The 20,396-nt window shown below is 34.8% G+C and overlaps 1 protein-coding gene across 3 annotated transcripts in view; it reads left to right on the forward strand.

Moving 5' to 3' along the window:
• Nucleotides 1-13,084, forward strand: part of GPM6A (glycoprotein M6A) — a 153,676-nt gene extending 140,592 nt beyond the window's left edge. For all 3 annotated transcript variants that reach the window (XM_026699682.2, XM_087936404.1, XM_026699681.2), the window contains 4 exons: nt 5,114-5,267; nt 6,232-6,308; nt 7,268-7,333; nt 10,910-13,084. In XM_026699682.2, the coding sequence (XP_026555467.1) occupies nt 5,114-5,267; nt 6,232-6,308; nt 7,268-7,333; nt 10,910-11,062 (450 nt within the window). In that variant the 3' untranslated portion in view covers nt 11,063-13,084. The remainder of the gene's footprint in view (nt 1-5,113; nt 5,268-6,231; nt 6,309-7,267; nt 7,334-10,909) is intronic.
• The last annotated feature ends 7,312 nt before the right edge of the window (nt 13,085-20,396 follow it).

Genomic DNA, 20,396 nt, shown 5'->3' on the forward strand with positions numbered 1-20,396 from the left:
CAAAGTAAACAAAATAAAAACATTGCCATCTTTCTGGTAAAAGAGAGGGAAAAGCACTGCTTTGATTACATAATGTGCATTATAGAGATCAAAATTGACAACATTGTACTTTACAGTATTCATAAAAATTTTTAAAAAATAGTTTTAAGTTCATATCAACAACAACCATATACTTTCCACATTTAAAGCATCTTTAGAAGAGTTGTTTTGTTGAGTTTAATGTTATTTTATCCTATATTAGTCTGGTTTTTTTTTTCTGCATTATGTTGAGAGATTTGAAGTATCCAGAATACAACAGTCAATTTTAAAAATAATTTTATGTTAAGATGCACGTATTCCTTATTTATATTATTTCAAAAATAATGTAAATAGTCTCTAAAGCTATTTTCCATTTTGGAATTTTAACCTACTTTTGCATGGAGCATGCCTTAGTCTGATGGATGATCTCCACTAGATTGTGTTTCAGTGTGACCATCCCAAATTGATACCTCTGCATAATTCATCAGCTTTTGATAACACTGACCATGGTATCTTCTTCAAACAACTGAAGAAAATAAGAGGGCTCCACTTTAAGTACTATCATTAGAAAATATAAGGATTGTTTGCTCAATTCTCTGGGAATGGTCTGGAAGGCTCCACATTATCTCTCTGTTATTTAATATTTATATGAACCATCAAGTGAAGGATCATGTGTAGGGTTAGAACTAATTGTCACAAGTGCACTTTGGAGTCTGGAAGTAGAAACTGAATTGAAGATTTTGGGGGATTAGGAACATATGGATGAATAGAGCTGTATTTCTCTTTGAGGGTGAGGTCCAACACTTAGACTGACTATTGGGTCCAAAATTTATTCTGGGTAGCCATATGACACTGAAGCAAAGAGAATCTTATAACTGCATTAAATTGGCCTTGATGAAGAGTATTGGTTGATAAAACTTCATAATTTGCCTCAATTAATAATTTACTTTACATCATTGTGAAGCTTATTTATAGCAGTTACCCCTATAATTTACAAAGGCCAAATCTTCCTGTTTTGGTAAGTGCTGAAAGAGAATGTCATGAAAAGAGCATTGCCTGCAACTGCTTTGTTTTTCAACTTTACCAACTGCATTCACCAAGGCCAAATCAACTTTGACAGGTGCTTCAGGAAATGTCTAAGGTAAGTATTTTCATGAGAGTCTGAATTTTTCAGCTTTGGAAGTGCTTGGAAAAGTTGAAAGAAGAGTGTCAATCTTGAAAAAAATCAAAAGAATTCTCTGACAGTGTTGGAGACATGGACAACGCTGCTAGAGAAGAATGTTAAGAAGAATGTGATGTTTTCACAGCTCTTTTTACTTTTAGACCAGTATTATTCTTGTGCAGGAGCCTTTTCCTACTCCAGTCCTAAAGAAGATGTTAAAATAGTTATGTTTTAACATATTACTTATCTATTAACAGGTAGAACACATTGTATGTAGATGACTGTGTATAATTATGATGTTTACTCAGATTGGATCAGGGTGTTTTTTTTCAGCTAGTGATTTATTCCATTACCCTAATGACTGCTTAACAGCAGAATAAATATACAGCACTATCATAAATCCTGCTGTTTGCATAATAATGGCAACTATATCATAAGCATTCTTTTTGTCACTTCATTTATGTTCTTTCTTAAAGATCTAATTAAATTACTAAAGAGTCAATTTGTTCTTCTGGTTCATTATGCTAATGAAACAGTTGCTGCACTGATTTTTTCATTCATGTTTAGTTGGCTTGCTGTCAACTTACCTGTATACAAAATATTTTCTTTTTGTAAGATCCTTACCTAGGACAGTGGTCATATTTTTCACTTTTAAAAGATTAGTATTACTAATGAGAAATTATTATTGGTAATAGCAAGAGAAAAATCTCAAATTAGTGTGTTACCTATCAATACTGTTTTTATTTCATACACGCACGCAACCTTTGAAGGCATGTCAGTTTTGAGACAAGAATATGAAACATAAAATCTTGCCTCTTATTTATTATATTGCTTATTACATATGATACTTATGTAATTATTATTTTTTCTTCTATTCAGTTATGTCCAATTCTTGGAGACTGCTTGGACAGGACCCTACAGTTTTACTAGAAGTTTTTTCAGAAGTAGTTTGCTATTGCCTCTTTCCTATGGCTGAGAGAAGGTGATTGGCCCAAAGTCACCCAGCTGGTTGTGTTCCTAAGGCCAGACTTGAACTGTGTATAGCCTAATGCCTTAACCACTACACCAATGTAGTTTAAATCACATTTTTGAATTATAACAATAACAATTTTTGTATTACCATGTAGAATTCAGAAAGCAAAACATCTACAGTTTTAAATATTTCATTGCTCAGATGCAAAATCATGGGCAGAAAAAAAAATAAGTTGTAAAAAAAAATTGTCCTGTAATCCCAAATATCATGCATAATGGGCTTGATAGAGCTTTAATGTCAGGTAATGTTTAGGTATGGGTCATCACCACTAGCTTTAGATAACTTTATACAATCCTTTTTGTTAGTTTTTAACATTGGTTTGTTTAAAATAATTAATAATCATATTTAAAAAAGAAAAAAATACTACTATATTATGGAATGTGTCCTCCCCTAACTTAGCAATGTCGAATACCATTGATTGTGAAACTATTTTGGATTGGTTTATAAAGTTTATAAGGTTGGGATTGATAGGCACAATTTTGTAATAGTTCTCCTCTAATGTTAGTTCCACTTGTAGCAGGGATCGCTCTAGCCCAGGGCTGTCAGACTCCCGGCCACGGGACGGATGCGTCAAGTGCTGGCCATGTCCAAGCCCAGTTTAGCAAAGGGGGGAAAAGTCCCGATATGCCACATGACACTGCCATGATGATGTGATTTTGACACTCCTACTCTAGCTTAAACTTTTTCTGTGTGGATCACCTCAGGGTCTGACTCCCTTTCCATTCTGTTTAACACCTTTTTGTAACTTCTGGGTGATGGTATCTGGTGGAAATCATCATATATTATAATCAGTATGCTGAGGATCTCCAATTCTACATCTCTTTCCTGGGCTAAACAAATGATGCCTTTTATTTATAGTCTATATTATCAGATTCTAAAATGAGTTCTGGTTTCCACCTACTTTTTGCAGTGGAAGTGTCTACATTTGGCAGAGACGCCTTATTTATTTACATTATGCTATAGTGTCATGGAGCCCTTAAACAGAAATGAGAAATTCATTTATTTTTTTATTTTAATTAAGCTCCCAAGGCAGTATTAAATCCTGATGAAGGTAATCTATATCACATGTCACACTGAGCTGACGTTTAGGGTAATTTTAGGTAGTTGTTATTTTTCTGTTAATCCTTTCCTGAAGCCAGGAAAAGCAGTATCCTACTAAAATAGGATACAGGATATCTATCTACTACTGTATATTTAGCTATTAAAGGAGCAATTGTCTGGGCTATGTAAACAACTTTATTAGGACAGAGAAAGCACAATATGTACATATCAGCTTCCCAGCTTCATTGAGACAAGGTAGACAAGGTGGAGTTTGTACACAATGTTTTTTAATATGTTCAACTGTTGTATAACAGTTTATTATCAATCTTTCAACAGGAGCTATAGGAACCTGTCTGAAACTATTTGTTTATTAATTAGTAACTTGCTGGCTCACCTTTGTAATTGTTGTATCAGCATGGAAAAAGAATAGGGAAGAAAGGAAAACGCACAGAAAAATAGCAAGATTTGAAATGTAGTCCATGCTTTTAATGAAATGAAAGATAAAAGTGAGTGATGAAAACCTGTTGTTCAACTAGTGGATATGCCTTGATCTTTCCCAATAGGATTGAGAGAGGATCACTGAAATGACTTAAATATACTTTCCTGAAAATTAAATGAAATATTTAATTCATTCCACTGTGGATTTCAGTGGCTGGTTCTTCTGCTACATGCATTCTGTGATCCTGTAAGGATTTATTTTTAAAAAGGTTCTGATTATTTAAAGTTGTGATTCTTTCAGGTGGAGTGAATATATCACATACATGTGGGAAACTGTTTAGTGCTATTGGAAGGAAAATAGGGGATTGGGGCATGACAGATATCTAAGGTGTTCATATACAGCAAAGGAAGAGGAATGGCAGAGACATCGGTATCAATTGCAGAAGATATACTGTATGATAATGATTACCAGTTTGAGGTGCAATCTCTTGATTCTCCAGCAATTCTTGTGGGTTTGATTAAAACCCCCAAAATAAAATATAAAGAATTGTATTAATGTGTATAAGATTGCATTTATTTTATGAGAGCAGTGTGTGCAAGATGGAGTGTTCTTATGAAATTTCCTTTTTGTAACACATAATGTCTTCATGTAGTTTGAAAGATGTAGCCCCATACCAGAGACCTAATTCTGTCTCACATCACCCTGTGTAGAGATTAAATATTAGTGATTTCAATGTATTCAATTGTCTGGTAAGATAATATAGAGGGCAGTCATTGATATAGGAGTGGCTATGATCATTTCCTTATGCAGTTAAAGTAACTTGGATAGAATACTTTGTCCAGGTTTCAAGTTAATGTAAAGTTCTATCACTGACAGAGCATAAAGCAAGGGATAAACACTGTGTCTTCTTTGCATGGTTTCCACAATAATGATAGAACAGCTTTGCAATAGACACATTTTGTTCCTGTGTTTTTCATAGAAGAGCCGTTTTACTTTTTATTACATACTATGTTGCATTTCTAAGTTATTCCAAATTCTCTCAATGGATTAAATATTAAAGCATTAAAATTTTAAAAAGTGTTTCCCTTAAAGAAGAAAAATGATGAATCAATAAAATGCAATGACTGGATAGAAACAGAACAGTTGCTATTCTATTTTATAGCATATTTTGTATTTGTCAGAGCTACTAATGAATCCCATAGCTCTTTAACTGTGGAAGCCTAAATATAGGATTAAATTACTTTAGTGATTAATACATAAATTTTGTCTTGAGTCTTGTTTTTGTCTCATAAGAAATTAGTTGTTTATACCAATTGTGATAGATTAGATAAATATTTTATTCTGTGGCAAATATTACTTTTCTTCTGTGCAGGTTTTAACACTTCCCAGACTTTGTCTTATTTGTTCATATTTCTTACAGTTTATCATGCTGACCTATATCTTCATGTTGGCCTGGCTGGGAGTTACAGCCTTCACCTCTCTGCCCGTTTACATGTATTTCAACCTGTGGACCATTTGTAAAAACACCACCCTTGTGGAAGGAGCAAATTTCTGCTTGGATCTCCGTCAGTTTGGTAAGCAATTAAAATTTTCATTAATTGCATCAGTAAAATACTAATTAAAAAGCACAACTCACTGTTGGAAATCTTGGATGTATACAAGTATTATTCCAAATCTATCATTCTCCTTTGGAGTAAATTTCTGCAGCAATGTAAGTCTTTAATATGATCAAGCTTTTAACTTTGCTCTCTTTATTTTGATCCTGGTTTTAAACTAATAATATTATTTTACTGCAAATCAAATTGGATGGATCTGATTAGTTTTGTTCTTCAGAGCACTTACCTGTCCCTATCAACTCCTTTCTATCCTTATCATCTATGGGTAAGAACGCTTTTGATTGGTGCACAAAATGGATTGATCTCTAGAATTTTTTGAATACCCTTTTTCTCCCGTATGTGGTAAAAAGAAAAATATTTCTAGCCGAGGAGTCCTTGGTGCTGTCAACCAAACTCAGGAAACAATGAATACTCCTCATACCCTTTTTCTGTCAACGTTTGATTAAACATTTACCAAATTTATATAGTTTACATGTCATATATATGACTCTGAATTTTTATTTTTGCTAGTTTCTTTAAAATCTTGAACTATTTTTAATTTTGATAATTCTGAATGTTGGTCTATTTATACTTACAGTTGCTTTTATTATTATTTAATTTAATTCATTTTCTTGTTTAAAAAATATTTAACTTTACAATGTGGCAGCCAAAAATGTTATGAAGGAATATATAATTGACCTTTTCACGATCATATTATGTTAAACTTGTGAAAACAGAAAATAGTGATATTTTTGTACAAAACATTGCAATCAGCCATAACCCACTGATTCCTAAAAAAAAGGTTATTCTTTAAATGTCATGTTAATTGGCTGTTCTTATGCATAAAGCTATGTTTAAGTTTATTAATTTTCAATTTCATTAATGTTTCATTAATGCATGTTTAATATGCATTAAAAGTCACTGACTGTTTCATCTGTTGCAGGAATTGTTACAATTGGAGAGGAAAAAAAGATTTGTACAGCATCTGAAAATTTCCTCAGGATGTGTGAATCTACTGAGGTGAACAAAACTATGAAAAGTTTTGTTATTATATAAAGATGTAACTAACACTCTTCCAATTCCTTAATATTCAACAGCAAAAAGTTAGATAGTTAATCCTGAAGATTCTGTTTGTTGTAAGTCGTTTTCAATCAATAAAGTTGTTGATCTGAGTGGTCATAATTGAAGTCCTCAATACCATCATATTTTTCATTGAACAAACTGAATGGTTAATACACAAAGTAATGTTTTAATAATAATATGAGGAAAGAGTATTTTATGGATTTTTGTTCATTTTCATTTGAAAACTCAGTGGGCAGTGTACCACTATCTTTTAGTCAAACACTTTCCATTTCTTAGTATAGAAAATGATAAAATAGATGAACCTGAGCTTTCATTGGAGCAACATGTCAGTTTTTTTAGCCATAGGGCCGGTTCAGACATAATTATCCTTCATTTCCAAGCCATGATTGGGATGATTAAAATTATATTGCTGTATATAATCTGCTCCAGTTAAATCATATATTAGCTTTTCATATTTTTTACTAGGAAGAGAAGGGATGAAATAACATTTTGACTAGATTACATTTTTGATTGGCTGTACTGGTATATCCAGTATAGACATAGCTGTCTTTCTCTTCTTCAGATAAATATAGTTTTGCTTCTATCTGGAAAAAGAGAGAACAAGAGGGGCAGCAGGAAAATAATGAGAAAAAGTTCAACCCCTGTTTACTTACTAAAGTATACTTTGTTATTGCATTGATAGCTTGGCTATCAATGAAACTAAGACAGATTTTCCAATTTTTAAAGGCACTATAAAAAAATAATAATAGTAGTGACTTCAAGAAATTGATATATTTCAAAACTGTAACAATATGACTATTTGTGTGTGTACTGTGATATTTGCATAGAATGGGTTCAATTGCTGTTCTTAATTTTTGAAAATTTTTGTAATGTGATTTTTTCCCTTTCTTTTGTAGCTGAACATGACATTCCATTTGTTTATTGTGGCCCTTGCTGGGGCTGGAGCAGCTGTCATTGCTATGGTAAGATTTAGACAACTTTTCCTAATAAACTATAATCTATGTCTTTGGGATCCTTATAACATTAAAGCTAATCACAGAGACTTTGAGGCTTCATCAAGTAAAATGTGTGGAAATACATGTCAAACAAGATAGGGAATATAAACTATGATTAGCTCAATATCCTCTAGTAAACATTGTGATTAAATGAGTATTTTAGTTCAAATTCCTTTAGTCCAAATAATAACACTCTATTCAGTTTTCCTACAATTCATTGATGATTGTTTGGAATGCAATTTTAAGTACTCAGAGAGTTATATACACAAAATCAAATATATAAAATCATTTCAGTAATAATTTTAGCATCTAATAATCATTTGATCCTGCAAACCTTAAACTTTTTTTAAAAAACTGTAATTATTCCTTCTTGGCTCTTTTGAAATAGGCAACAAATATTTACTAATTTCAATAATTGCCTACTTCAGATTTTAATGTTTTATGGACCTCATGTAGGCCAAGAACAAACTGATATCACAACACCAAAATTGAACTGCAAAACATTTTCTTTGTATTTTTAGCAAAATCAAGAGTGAGAGTGGTGTCTTAAACCTTGCGAGACATAATATATTCCTTTCAATCTTTAAACCTCTTCCCAAATCTTCCTAACACTCCCCAAAAAGGCTAATATTTTTTGAAATGCTAATATTTCAGGGTGCACTCCATGCACAATGGTTACCAAAGTTGGTTGCTGTTATTATTATATTTTTCAGAGTAGAACAGGGATTGATTCTTTCAAGTAGCTTAATTTTTAAGAATGCCAGGTAAATGATTTTGTTCACTCTATAATACATTTAATAATATTATAATTTTGTAACTCTTTTACTCTTGGCTATATAAAAACAATTCTGCTAAAACAGCTATAGTCAGAATGTTCACAATGATAAAATTTCACAACTAAGATAAAGTTTTCACTGCTTCATATAGTAAACACAGTATACACAGTATACATCTTTCATATCATAGAAAGTTCTTTGGCACATAGAAATATTGCAGATTTTCAAATGATTATGAACAGAAAAGTATTGCCAATAAGAATAGCTTTCAAACTCTACATTAAAAACAATGTTACTGTATTTGAATGATGCTAGTAACAGGTACAAAATGAGACCACAGGTGTAAGCCCTATGATAAAGATGTACAACCAGGGTCAAAATTTCTGTTTGAGTTTTCAATTACAGTCCTTGAAATTACACCTGTTTTTTTCAAGGTTTTCATACTAAAAGCATCAAACACGGTAGTTTTTATTTTAAAAAGACACCTGGATTGACAAGGCAACAGCCCTCTCTCAACAGAGGAGGAAGAATAAGACACCACCTATCCCCAATTTGCAATGCAGTCCTTTTGGCTGTTCCAAAAAATACTCCACACCTCTGATTCAAGTAACTCTGAGGTCACAGATAAAACCCCAAGTAACCACAATGACTCTCAGAGAATGTTAACACTAGTTGAAAGCAAAGAAAACACAATATTTTCATTTCCATTCCCCGCCACAGCATCCTCTTACAATGTGTCATTTCCCCTCCCACTAGCTAATCTCAACTGCCAATAACTCTCCTTCCATCTCCCAATGCACCTGATGAAACTTCCAGAGTAAGAAACGAAATGTCATGTTTTTCCTCAAAAATCAGTCCAAGTTTCAATTTTTTTAAAAAAAATGCTTTTTATACAGCTATGACCTGGTTAACTGAGAATCTTCATAGACACTAAAAGCAATTGTACAAAAGTTCCTGAATATTGATCTTTGTTCAATGGACCATAAAACCCTTGAGCTAAAATCTCAGGCTATATATGATGCTTGTAAGCAAAATAACGGTATACGCTCAGAGGCCTTCTGACCAATTATTTGGAAAGCTTCACCCTCTATCTCAGAGACATTGTCTCTTTGTAAGCTCTGTTTCTGACAACATTGTCCAAAGAGTACCATTGTGTTTTCTGACATCTCCATTTCCACACCTGTTTAGTTCCACTGCATCCTTACTTCCAAGAATTGGAGATAAAGCAATCCTTTTAAATTGGCTTTGTTCTTAAAGGCCCCTTTTAATTCCCATAGAAGACCTGGATTCCTATCAGAGAAATAAAGGAACACTTTTTTACCCATTGAATTCCCCTTTCCAATCAAAATCTGAAGTCACTAGCCACCAGAGAGAATTCGTCTTCTGATACCCATTTTCTAAAAGTTGTTCTTGAAACACCTCTTGTCATGCTCCTGTCAGAATCTGATTCTAAGAGGGAATCTGAGCAGCTGACTGGGAATGGGAGTGTAGCTCCGGTGGCTGTGGAAGAAACTGGTGAAGGGCAAAGTCCGGCTGGGCAGAGCAGGGGAGAGGTAGAGAAAGGCAGAGGGAATTCAGAGGAAGATCCAGGCCCACTCCCTCTTCATCCTAGGGCACACAGGGAGGAACGGACAAGGGAGCAACATGAATTGTGTGGCTTTTGGTGGTGGAAAGGGCCCTGATTCCCTTCATTAGCTGCAGCTGGGAACACAGTGTTTAAAAAGGGAGATTGCACACAGCAACTTGTTGGAAGCAAATCGTGAGTTATCTTTTATTGTCGAGGCTTATCTGGGTTCCTGGCATCTTCCCAACTGTGTGTTTTGTTGGCCTTTGAAGTCTGCAATTCCTTATCCTGCCCTGTTCAGTTAATTGCTGCAGCGTGGTTTGTATGGATTTTTGTTTACAGTTTATATGTACTTTGTTTTTGGACTGAATTTCCTCCACTTCAAGACTGTTTTTGGGAGAAGTTTTTTTTCCAGCTGAAGGTAACTGGACATTGGGTGCAAAGTTGGAGGTATTAAAGGGACTTTTCTTACTTATGTGACTGTGTTGCCTTTGTGCCATGCCCCAAGTCAGCACACCCCTGCTGTACAGCATGAAGGTGCTTTTGCTGGACAAGCAGTAACTCCAGTAAATGTATATTTTCAGCATTGAAGTAAGTGTGGAAGCTAGGTAGGAAGGAAGTTAAAAAAATAAGTTATTAAAGTTAATGTTAACAAAGAACAAAAGATGCAGTTGGCTTAGTTTGAAGGAAAGGCAAAAAGTGTAGTGCAATAGTAATTCTGCACTGATTTGGATAGAAATGATCAGAAACAGTTCATACACACACAGTAGCACTTTAATACTTAGCAAAATTATTGAGGTTTTCATAGCGAATAGGAATAAATAATAAAGTGAGTAAATGAGCTTGAGCGTAGCCAAAAGGCCACATAATTATTGAACAAGTAAAAAAGAAACAGAAATATGTATGAACAAGCCAAAAACCATGGAACAGAGAAAAGGAATAATTGCAAAATTAAGAATAGCAAGCAAATTAGAATTTTTGATTTGTATTTTGTTTGCCATGACTTATTTTAAGAATGTAATTGTTGTTTTAAAAATCCTGATTATTTTCGTAATGAACTTTTAAAGTACACACATTCTAAAAGTATTCAAGTGGGTATGATAAAATGTAATGTTAATTAATGTGATTAAAACCACAAGCTTCCTTCCTTCCTTCCTTCCTTCCTTCCTTCCTTCCTTCCTTCCTTCCTTCCTTCCTTCACAGGTCCATTATCTTATGGTTCTGTCTGCTAACTGGGCCTATGTGAAAGATGCTTGCAGAATGCAGAAGTATGAGGATATTAAATCAAAGGAAGAGCAAGAATTACATGATATTCATTCTACCCGCTCCAAAGAGCGGCTTAATGCCTACACATAAGGGAAACCTTGTCTTACTTTCTACCATTATTTGCTTTGTTGTTTAACTAAAGGCCACCCATCTTTCCATTTTTAAAATCAAAATGAAAAAGTGCTTCTCACAAAACATAGTAGGGTGACTTGTACATTGCCCCTATATAATTCTTGGTTGTCCAGCACTTGGTTTCTTAATTAGTTAATAGCTTATGTGATCAGTTTCTACTACAAAGCTCCTGAAACAGCCTTTTATGCATCCTAAAATGATTTTCTGTTAGATCCAGAATACTAACTATTGTCAAATACAGAGATGTGTTTTTTTAAAAAAACCACTTCATATGTGTTACGCTTAACACTTTTTTTCTTATATGTTTTTGAAAAAGAACAAATGGCTTTTTATACTTTTCAGTTTGGATTTTAGTAAGTACTTTAACTACAGGTATACTTCTAAGGGACCATTCGTACACCATGTACAATTTTTTTGAGGAGGCACACTGCTGACATTCCTTCAGATTTGGAAATCTTGCCAGATGGACCAGTGGGCATCTTGATGGAGGGTCCTGAAAACATTTTAAAAACTATCAAAGGTGCAATTTCTAAATTTGTAAGAGTAGGTAAAAAACAAAAAGAAGTGCTTCTTATCTTTGTTAACATTGTATTATTCTTGATGTACTTAATGGAGTATTCACTATTTTAAAGTTTCATTGATAGCTATTCCTGTTTATATTGTGAGCATGCAGACCGTGGTGCTTGTAATGCATGGCCATGCGTCTTTTTCAAAGCGTATGATGATGATGACCACAGTTACCTTCAAGACTTGCAGTGTATAGACAAATGTTACATAGAGTTATGTATAGGTTTCTACAGAATGATCTCTGTAATCCCAAGATGGCTATGCTAAACTGGAGCTGTTCATGTGCTAATTTGCGCAATTTTTGCTTAGCTATATTTATAAAAATGCTATATCTATAATACAGCAATCTTAAGAGCCAGAGTCTTTTTACCTGCTTTAAACAATTAAATGGATTGCACCTGTCTGAACTATACATAGAATGTATGTGATCTTTTTTTGAGGAGGCTTCCATAATTGTAATAGCTTGGCTTGTAGCTTTCCTACACACATACTGGTTTACCTGTATAATGTTAAAGTGAAATTAATGGCTGCTACTGGAGCTATTGTTTGGAAATGTTAGTAATATATTTAAACCTTTATTTTCAGTAAGAAAGTATTAAGAGAAAAGTCAGTCATGTTAATCTGAAAGAAGTACCTGTCTAAAAACGAACAAAAACACATAAAAAACATACAAAAATGAAAAAAAGTATTATTGGACCAAATTTGGTGTTTTTATTTTTATTTTGCCTATTTCTAATGCTACAAGAATGCTGTAAAGTGTCTTTTAAAGTGATGTATTCTGACAAGACATTTTTGTCAGTGTTTTTAAAAAAAACCTAGCTAGTTTGTGCACTTATTGGATCATTGTGAATTCTTTCTCAGTGTAAGTGCATTTCTAATAAAAATTCTTGAGTAAGACTCTTTGTACAATTACTAGTCATGCATCATCAGTAATTTTTACCAATTCTTGTAGTAAGTAGAGGGTAATTCAGTAGTTACTTGTGGCATGTTTATGCATCAAGTTGTATTAGTTCATTTTGCATTTTTTAAATTTGATTTGATTTGATTTGATTTGATTTTTTACACTTTACTGTCTTATAAGGGGTCAGCATTCCAAAATGTGCAGTACCAGTATTTACAGTTCTGCAGAGGTATTATTAACTTCTTTCTATTCTATATTGTAGTGTTTCAGTTTTGTGTCTTAAAACAGTTTGTGATGTTTTTTAAAATGTCTTTTAAACTCATGTAATGATGTTGATGCTTTTGGCTTTTCTCTGTATTAGAGTTTGTATTTTCACAAAGAATGCTTTGTAGCAGGCATTATAATTAATCTGTTTTGTACATAAATGTGCCAACAGCTTGATGGTGGCGTTTTTGAACTGTAGAACCAAGTGCTTGCAAAAATGTAATAAATACACTTGTGTACTTTGTGTACTTATTGATTGTCTGTGTTTCATTTCTCTTTTTTTTCTGAAGAAGTTCTTATTTGTCAAAGACATTACAAATTAGTGATTAAATTAGATTAGACAGATATCACAGAAGTGATATCATAAGTTACTGTATCCTTACCCGAGAATTTTTTCCAGGAATATTATGATTACATTGTTCATCTTAATTGTGAAAATAATAGCAAATGAAATATATAACTCCATTATTCGAGATATAACTCTTTATTCATTTAAATGTCAGAAGCATGTATTAGGCAACCCGTGCATGGACCTCAACAGAAGGTAGTGTCTTATCTTCTGGCACTGCAGAAATTCAATAGTAGAGTGTCAAATTATAGAGAAAAATTAAAATAAAATAGATTCACCATACCTGTTCTATGTTTTTTTTAAAGTTAAATCTGAAAAGTAGGAAGACTGGAAACAGGCTCAATATTCTGATCCCATCTCTTCAGTGACATCATGTCTTCTACACCATGCCATGTCTTCTACAACCTTTAGGCACCAAAGAGATCAACTGAGTTTAGGCCTATCTGCAAGCAGTTTGCTCATTCTGGATTTGTAACAGATGTTTGTACTGTACCATTGTTTATAACATCAACTTTTAGCAAGCTGCTTCTTGAAATAATCAAATTAAATTGCTCTATTTCAGTCAATGACCACAATGCTTTTAAAATGTAATCAAATCACTCAATGGTGTCGATGGTAAGTATTAAAAAAACAGAGAAGAGTAATAAAGAAACAGGGTGAGGAAAAACAAACAAATATAAATTCAGCACACTGAATCCATCTCAGTTCATGAACAGCATTTCGATACAGTGTAATACAGTACTTTAAATAGATTGTTATTAAGACCAAAAGTCTCAAGACTAAAACTGAAATTTATTTATTTATCATATTTCTGTATGCCTTTCCTAAGTGATTCTAAGTAATTTAGTTACCTTGTCAACTTAGGTTTTATCTCGCTTTGATACCAAAATTGAAGTTATTCACATTTTCTTCAAAAGACCATATTTGTAATTCTGAAAGGCCCTTTTAAAACTGGGCCCCAAAAGCTGCCCATCATTCATCATGTTGGTTGCTGGAAGCACTTTTACAGGACCCATAATTTTACCTGGAACATAGAAAAGAATCTTTATCTGCCTAATTTTTTTTTAGCTTAACATTGGATTAGCAAGCTCAGAATGTATTAAAAAATACATATGGAAATTCAATAGGTCAAATTCATTTAAATATCATGATAATAAGGAACTAATTGGAATATCAACTCAAAGACTTTAGATTTCACACTAAACTGAATGCTCAAGAAACCTAACATTTATTTTATGCAATATAGGCAAACCATAGAAATTTTAAAACAAAAATCTCCTAGCAATTTAACTATCATACTGTTTTCTTGAGAACAATATTTGCTTTGGCGAACCAGGGAACCAGGTTCCAACACATCTTACTATACTATGAAGAGACAACATTTCGCTAAAGGTAATTAAATATAACCCTTCCAAAGAAAAAATAAATTCAATTCAGAAATTGGTTTTTCTCAAGGCTCTCTGGAGGAAAATCAAAAAAGTTTTACTATCCTCCATAAAACTTTGGAATGTGTTGCCCAAGCTGAGATATAAATTTTATTTTTAAAATATTTGGTTAAAAAATGGGGAGAGGGGGTTGTTACTCATGCTGATTTCAATGCAATATCCCAAATCCCTTCGAAGTATTCCTGTGTAACTAACAAGTAGCACTTTTGTGCACCAAGAACATGTATTACCGTTACTAATCCAAGGTAACAGGTAATGAAATCAACCTTTGTGGGTACATCATAGTGTTGTGGTTCACCAGCAGCTGGTGCAGACGGCAGTGGAGCCGGACAGTGAGGAAGAAAGGGGACCAGTGAGGGAGTCTAGAGAGGACTTGGATGAGGGCCCTGCATCCGATGCAGGGATGGAGCCAGGACCATCTGGGAGTGGGGTGCTGCCTCTGGACCCTTTGGAGTCTGGCAGCAGCGAAGCAGTGAATCCAGGGGAACCTGTTCCCAATGCACGTGTGCACAGAGCTGCCAGAAGGCGAGAGCAGCTGAAGCAGAAGAGGCAACTTGAGAGGAGGCTGGGAGGTGATGGCCCCTCCCACAAGGGGTAAAATTCAGACCTCAATGATGAAGAGCTTTGAAGGAAGCAAAGTAGCTTGATAGATTTCGAATCCTTGAAGGTCTGTGTACCCTGGTTGGTTTTTTTCTGGTACTTCGGTTGGTTTCTATTATAATTAATTTGGATACTTCTGTTTTTGGCAGCATTCCACAGCACTGAAAGGCATGTGCTTATCTTGGGGAAGTGTTTACGAATTAGTTCTGGCTGGGAATGAAAGTAATTCCCAGCATTGCAATAAAATCGGTTTTGCTTTTGAAACAAGTTTGTGTTTAATTACATTTGATGAAGCCTGGGTCAGAACAAACAGGCCTGAACATGAGACTGATACAAAACAGCCCTAGGGACAACTTATGCATCACAATTCCACCCCACATTTTTTTTTTTTTTTTGCTTATACAAAGGTTGATTTCATTACCTGTTACTTGGATTAGTGGCAAGAGGCTCTTTACATCTTCTCCAAAAAATACTTACAATTCATATTTTTCTCCTAGATTCCATCTGAAATGGAATGTTGCTTTCTCTAATTTTCGTTTTCAGTCACACTTCACCCTCTCACACCACCACCACCCTTAAGCGTGAACCTTGCTAACTTCCTTTTCAAAATGCTTAAAATGACCGGTAAAAACCTGAAGTTTTTTGAAACCTAGCATCTTCTGCTAGCTGGATTTATCTAACATGTATGTATGTTGCATTTGGAAGACACTGTACCCTTTTAATTTTTTTATTTTAAAATTTTGCCCTACATCTTTAATCTAAAACATTGTATTTAGTTTTGGCTTAGACATGGGAGCACATACTTACTTTGCCTATCAAGGAACTAAAAGAGAAATGCTAAACACTGGAAAATAATTTGCCCTGTTTTCTAATGAATGAGGATTGCTTGCAGAACCTGAATTACATTTCCAACTATCATTTCAGTAATTAGTCATTGTAAGTGTACTAATTAAGTTCATGTGTTTATATCAAGCAGAATAAATTAATATATTTAAAAAAACCTCACAACACTGCTTATTTTTAAAAAGCATATATAGAATCTATAGTTTACTGATATATATATATTAAAAATCTATATGACTTTGGTAGCATGATCTTTGGTAGTCGCATGGGTGATTATAGAATTCATTTTCTATTGTGAGATTCACTGCATTAATAGTTTTAATTATCATTCAGAGGACATCTGTCTGTAAATGAACCTTGTGCCTGCTCTTGTGAGAAAATTTGCAGATGCAGGAAAACAGAAATGACACTGTACTGCATTACTGAATACGTCTGAACACATTTAAAAAATTGATCTCTGGTTTTGGGCTTAATCACTAAAGAGAGTATTCAGTCTGAAACCATCTATTGAAGAATGGCCGCACAATTGGCATTCGTTCTTTCTTGTATAGCTTAATTTATTAGAATATTCATGAATGCAGGAAAATGGTTGAACATGGAGGAAGACGACAGAAAAAAAAATACTGACATCTAGTGGTCACAAAGAGCAACAACTCAATAATACATTTAGAATTGTACATAATTGAGTCTTTGTGGCTTTTACTGTCCATTACATTTGCAGCAGGTTTGACTCGACTTTCAATTCCTCTAATTTAAGTACAATTTTGTTTTGCTTTTTCTATTATGGAATGTACGCAAGTTCCATGACTTATATTGTTTAATTATTCTGTATCCAGTTAATACTGCATAGAAAGGTAATCTATTTAGTAATTTTATGCTGTCTTTTAAATGATTATGGACAACAAAAATACCAATGCAAATTCATAAGCATAATATGATCAAAAATTAAAAAGAGCAATTCTTCTTTTCTGCCTTGCTGGGGTGAGAATTTACAGTAATGTGCTTCCGGCACTTTTACATTACCCTTCCCTATATTTGGGAGCAAGTCCCAATGAACTCAAAAGCTAGATTATCCATAACACGATTAGCTTGATATAATTCATGATCAAAGACTATGACTTATAAAACACAATTGATAGAGTCATCCACCCTGTAAATTGTAAACCAAAGAAAAGACAGTATGGCTTAGTGTGATAAAAGCGTTAATCCATACAGGTCATAGTTTGCTATTAAAGGTTTTATCTAAAATTACAGCTACAATCTTAATAATCTAAAACTTTCATTTAGCAAATACTTTCTTTTGCTACTTTACTGCCAGGGGTGGGCTGCTGGGGGTTTGGAGGGGTTTGGGAGATTCTCTAGCTAAGATTCTGCAGAGTTTGGAGAAACCCCAAATCCCACTTCTGGCTAACCCCACCCATCCCACCCCTCCCCTCCCAGGAGTCGCCATGTGGCGGAGGCTCGGTGAAAAATGGGCCTCCCAGAAGTTTAGGAAGGCCAGAAATGGGCCCATTTCTGGCTTCCAGAGAGCCTCTGGAGCAGGGGTGGGATTCAAAATTTTAACAATCGGTTCTGTGGGCATGGCTTAGTTGGTGGGTGTGGCTTGGTGGTCATGTGACTGGGTGGACGTGGCTTGGTGGTCATGTTATTGGCTGGGCATGGCCACCTCAATATCACTCACATCAAGGCACACATCTCCTCGCCTGGCCTCTCATGACTGTGGGGATGCTGCAACAGTCGTAAGTGTGAAAAATGGTCATAAGTCACTTTTTTCAGTGCTATTGTAACTTTGAATGGTCACTCCACACAAAGTACCAGCAAAGGAGGGAAAAAAAAACTCCAGACAAGTTCCTGAGATAGGAAGTCTAGGCCTGCCAAGAGTGTAATAAGGGTTAATGGAGAGGCAGTTTCTGTAAGCAACACCAGAATGTTTCCTTCCTGCCTTCCTTACAGGATTAGGCCAGTAATTTCTTCTAACAACCGGTTCTCCGAACTGCTTAGAATGTTAATAACCGATTCTAGTGAATAAGTGCAAACTGGTAGAATCCCACTCCTGCTCTGGAGCCCGGGGAGGCCATTTTCACCCTCCCAGAGGCTCAAGAAAAGCCTCCAGAGCCAGGGGAGGGCAGAAATGCCCCCCCCCCCAGTGCAGGATGCTGATTAGGCCACGAACACCATGGCCACACTTGCACAGCAACTGGGCAGAAAAACCATTGCTACATTTTTTGAAGTCTACCCCTACCCTATTCCATTGCTTGTGTCTTAGTCAAACTTTGTGACATGGAGCCTGGATCCCACAATGTGATCACACTAACAGTTGGTTAACAAACATGGTTGCTGTATATTTTGTGTTCTCCAGTTTTTAAAACGATATTAGAAACTTGTGCCCTGACTCACAATCGTGCTAAAATGATAACTGGGTTCAAACAACATTCTGATCCACAAGAACTTTACTATAGATAAATTGTGCAAATCTCATCATTGTGTCATTCCATGCAACCATGAAGTATCCCAAATATACTTACATTTTCTGTAATGATGTATGACAATTTCTGGAACAACCATGCAGAACAAATTGTGCAATACTGCAACATGCACGAAGCAGGATCAGTTTCACGTAGATATCAGAACACATATTGCACCATTTACTTCCTTTGTCCCTTCTGCAGATCAGTAATTTAGTACTCTAAATTAATCTGCAGGAAGGACAACTGTCAGATTTTGCTGCACAGCTCTTTAGCAATTTGCATACAGATTCAGAAGTGGCAGGTTTGGTAACTTTGTAGAAAAATTTGGAGTGTATAAATTTCAGAATATCTCTGGCTAAAATATTCCCACAATATTTCACTGAGCACTTTTGCAAGCAGTGAAAAATCTGGTGTGATAACGGTCTATTTTTACATTTTCAGGGAAAGTTATTTTGGGCTTCTGGTATAATGCAGAATCACTTTTTTCTGCAATCACTGGTGGTGGGGGTAGTCTTAGAGTTTCTTTGGTTGGCTAAGTCCACTCCTACCACCACTGACAGGCAAGGCACTAGTATATAAACTGAGAGCAAGTTACTTGCACTGACAGTGTTATCTGGTTTGAGTAAGGAAACATTTGCAAGAAAACAACCAGCTCAGAGAATGCCAAGGACCTCTCATTTCAACCCTGAGCTATAAATATTTTCCTTTATTGTTATCATTTTGACTTTTTTGGTTATATGTGCAACATGGGTGCAGGGCTGTGATCCCTTTACACCAACTGTGTATTGGGGAGATTGCATAGAAGATAGCCATAGGATCTCAGGAAAAGGCACAATTAGTCTAAGGAGTCATAAACATGTGCTGAACTTGTACAGGATTCCAAAGGACTGTTTTGCTTTTGAATCAAAAGCTCTGGACAGCTTCTTGTGGAAGCACTCCAAAAAGCAGAGACAGAGATTTTGTATGATTGCTCAGAGGTTTTTTCCCCTCAGAATTAGTTTAACACAATCATTAGGCCCACTTTCATCCCAACTAACATAACAGGCTAATATAAGCATTGTTTTCAGAGTTAATATGCAAGCAGAACTTTGGAAAGGGACCATACTGCACATCTTTTCCCTGTCTATTCAGTGTAAATACCAGCACAAAACAACAGTTTTCCATGTGATCATTAGCTGCAAAGAAGGTTTTGTGTGATACATAACATACTAACATTGTGAATGTGAAGTGTGTTGAGGCATTGAAGTAATACATCTTCCAGTTATTTTGTTCACAGTGACAATGGAGTTATAGGACATAATTAAATTGTGTCCTTTATTTGTTTCAGTCTTCTGCTTTCAATCATTTTCTTAGCCTTGTGTTGTATTTATTAGAGCTATTCATAGTTTTCAAGTAATTAAGACAAAATTCTTCGGGCAACATGCTAATACAGCCAGAACACCTTTTCTATTCCTTAAATCAGCCCAACTCTTGAAATTTTGCTTTAGTCTAAATCAAAGTAGTGATGATTTTGTGAAATCTACTCATCGAAGATAATCATAGTGGTTAAACCAGTCTGATACTTTTGCTTGATTTGTACAAATTCCTTTCCACTAAGATAGATTTAAAGCCAAAATGAAAAAAGCAGATACTGTGAAAAGATTTAGGCCTATGTTTATGAAGTCTTAAGACCTAAAATTGCTAAGGCTTTTGGCTGGCTTCTAAAGGTTAGGAACAAAAATAAATGAAAGCAGATTTTGAAGAATTTGATTCTTCAGTCATCCTCTCCAAGGCCCATTCATTCTGAACAAGGAATTTGCATAATAATTAATTCTGAAAATTCTACTTAATTCTACTTAATGTCCACAAGATGTCA

The sequence above is a fragment of the Pseudonaja textilis genome, chromosome 6 (assembly GCF_049901715.1).
Source record: "Pseudonaja textilis isolate UNSWEBS1 chromosome 6, rPseTex1.2, whole genome shotgun sequence".
Lineage (NCBI taxonomy): Eukaryota > Metazoa > Chordata > Lepidosauria > Squamata > Elapidae > Pseudonaja > Pseudonaja textilis.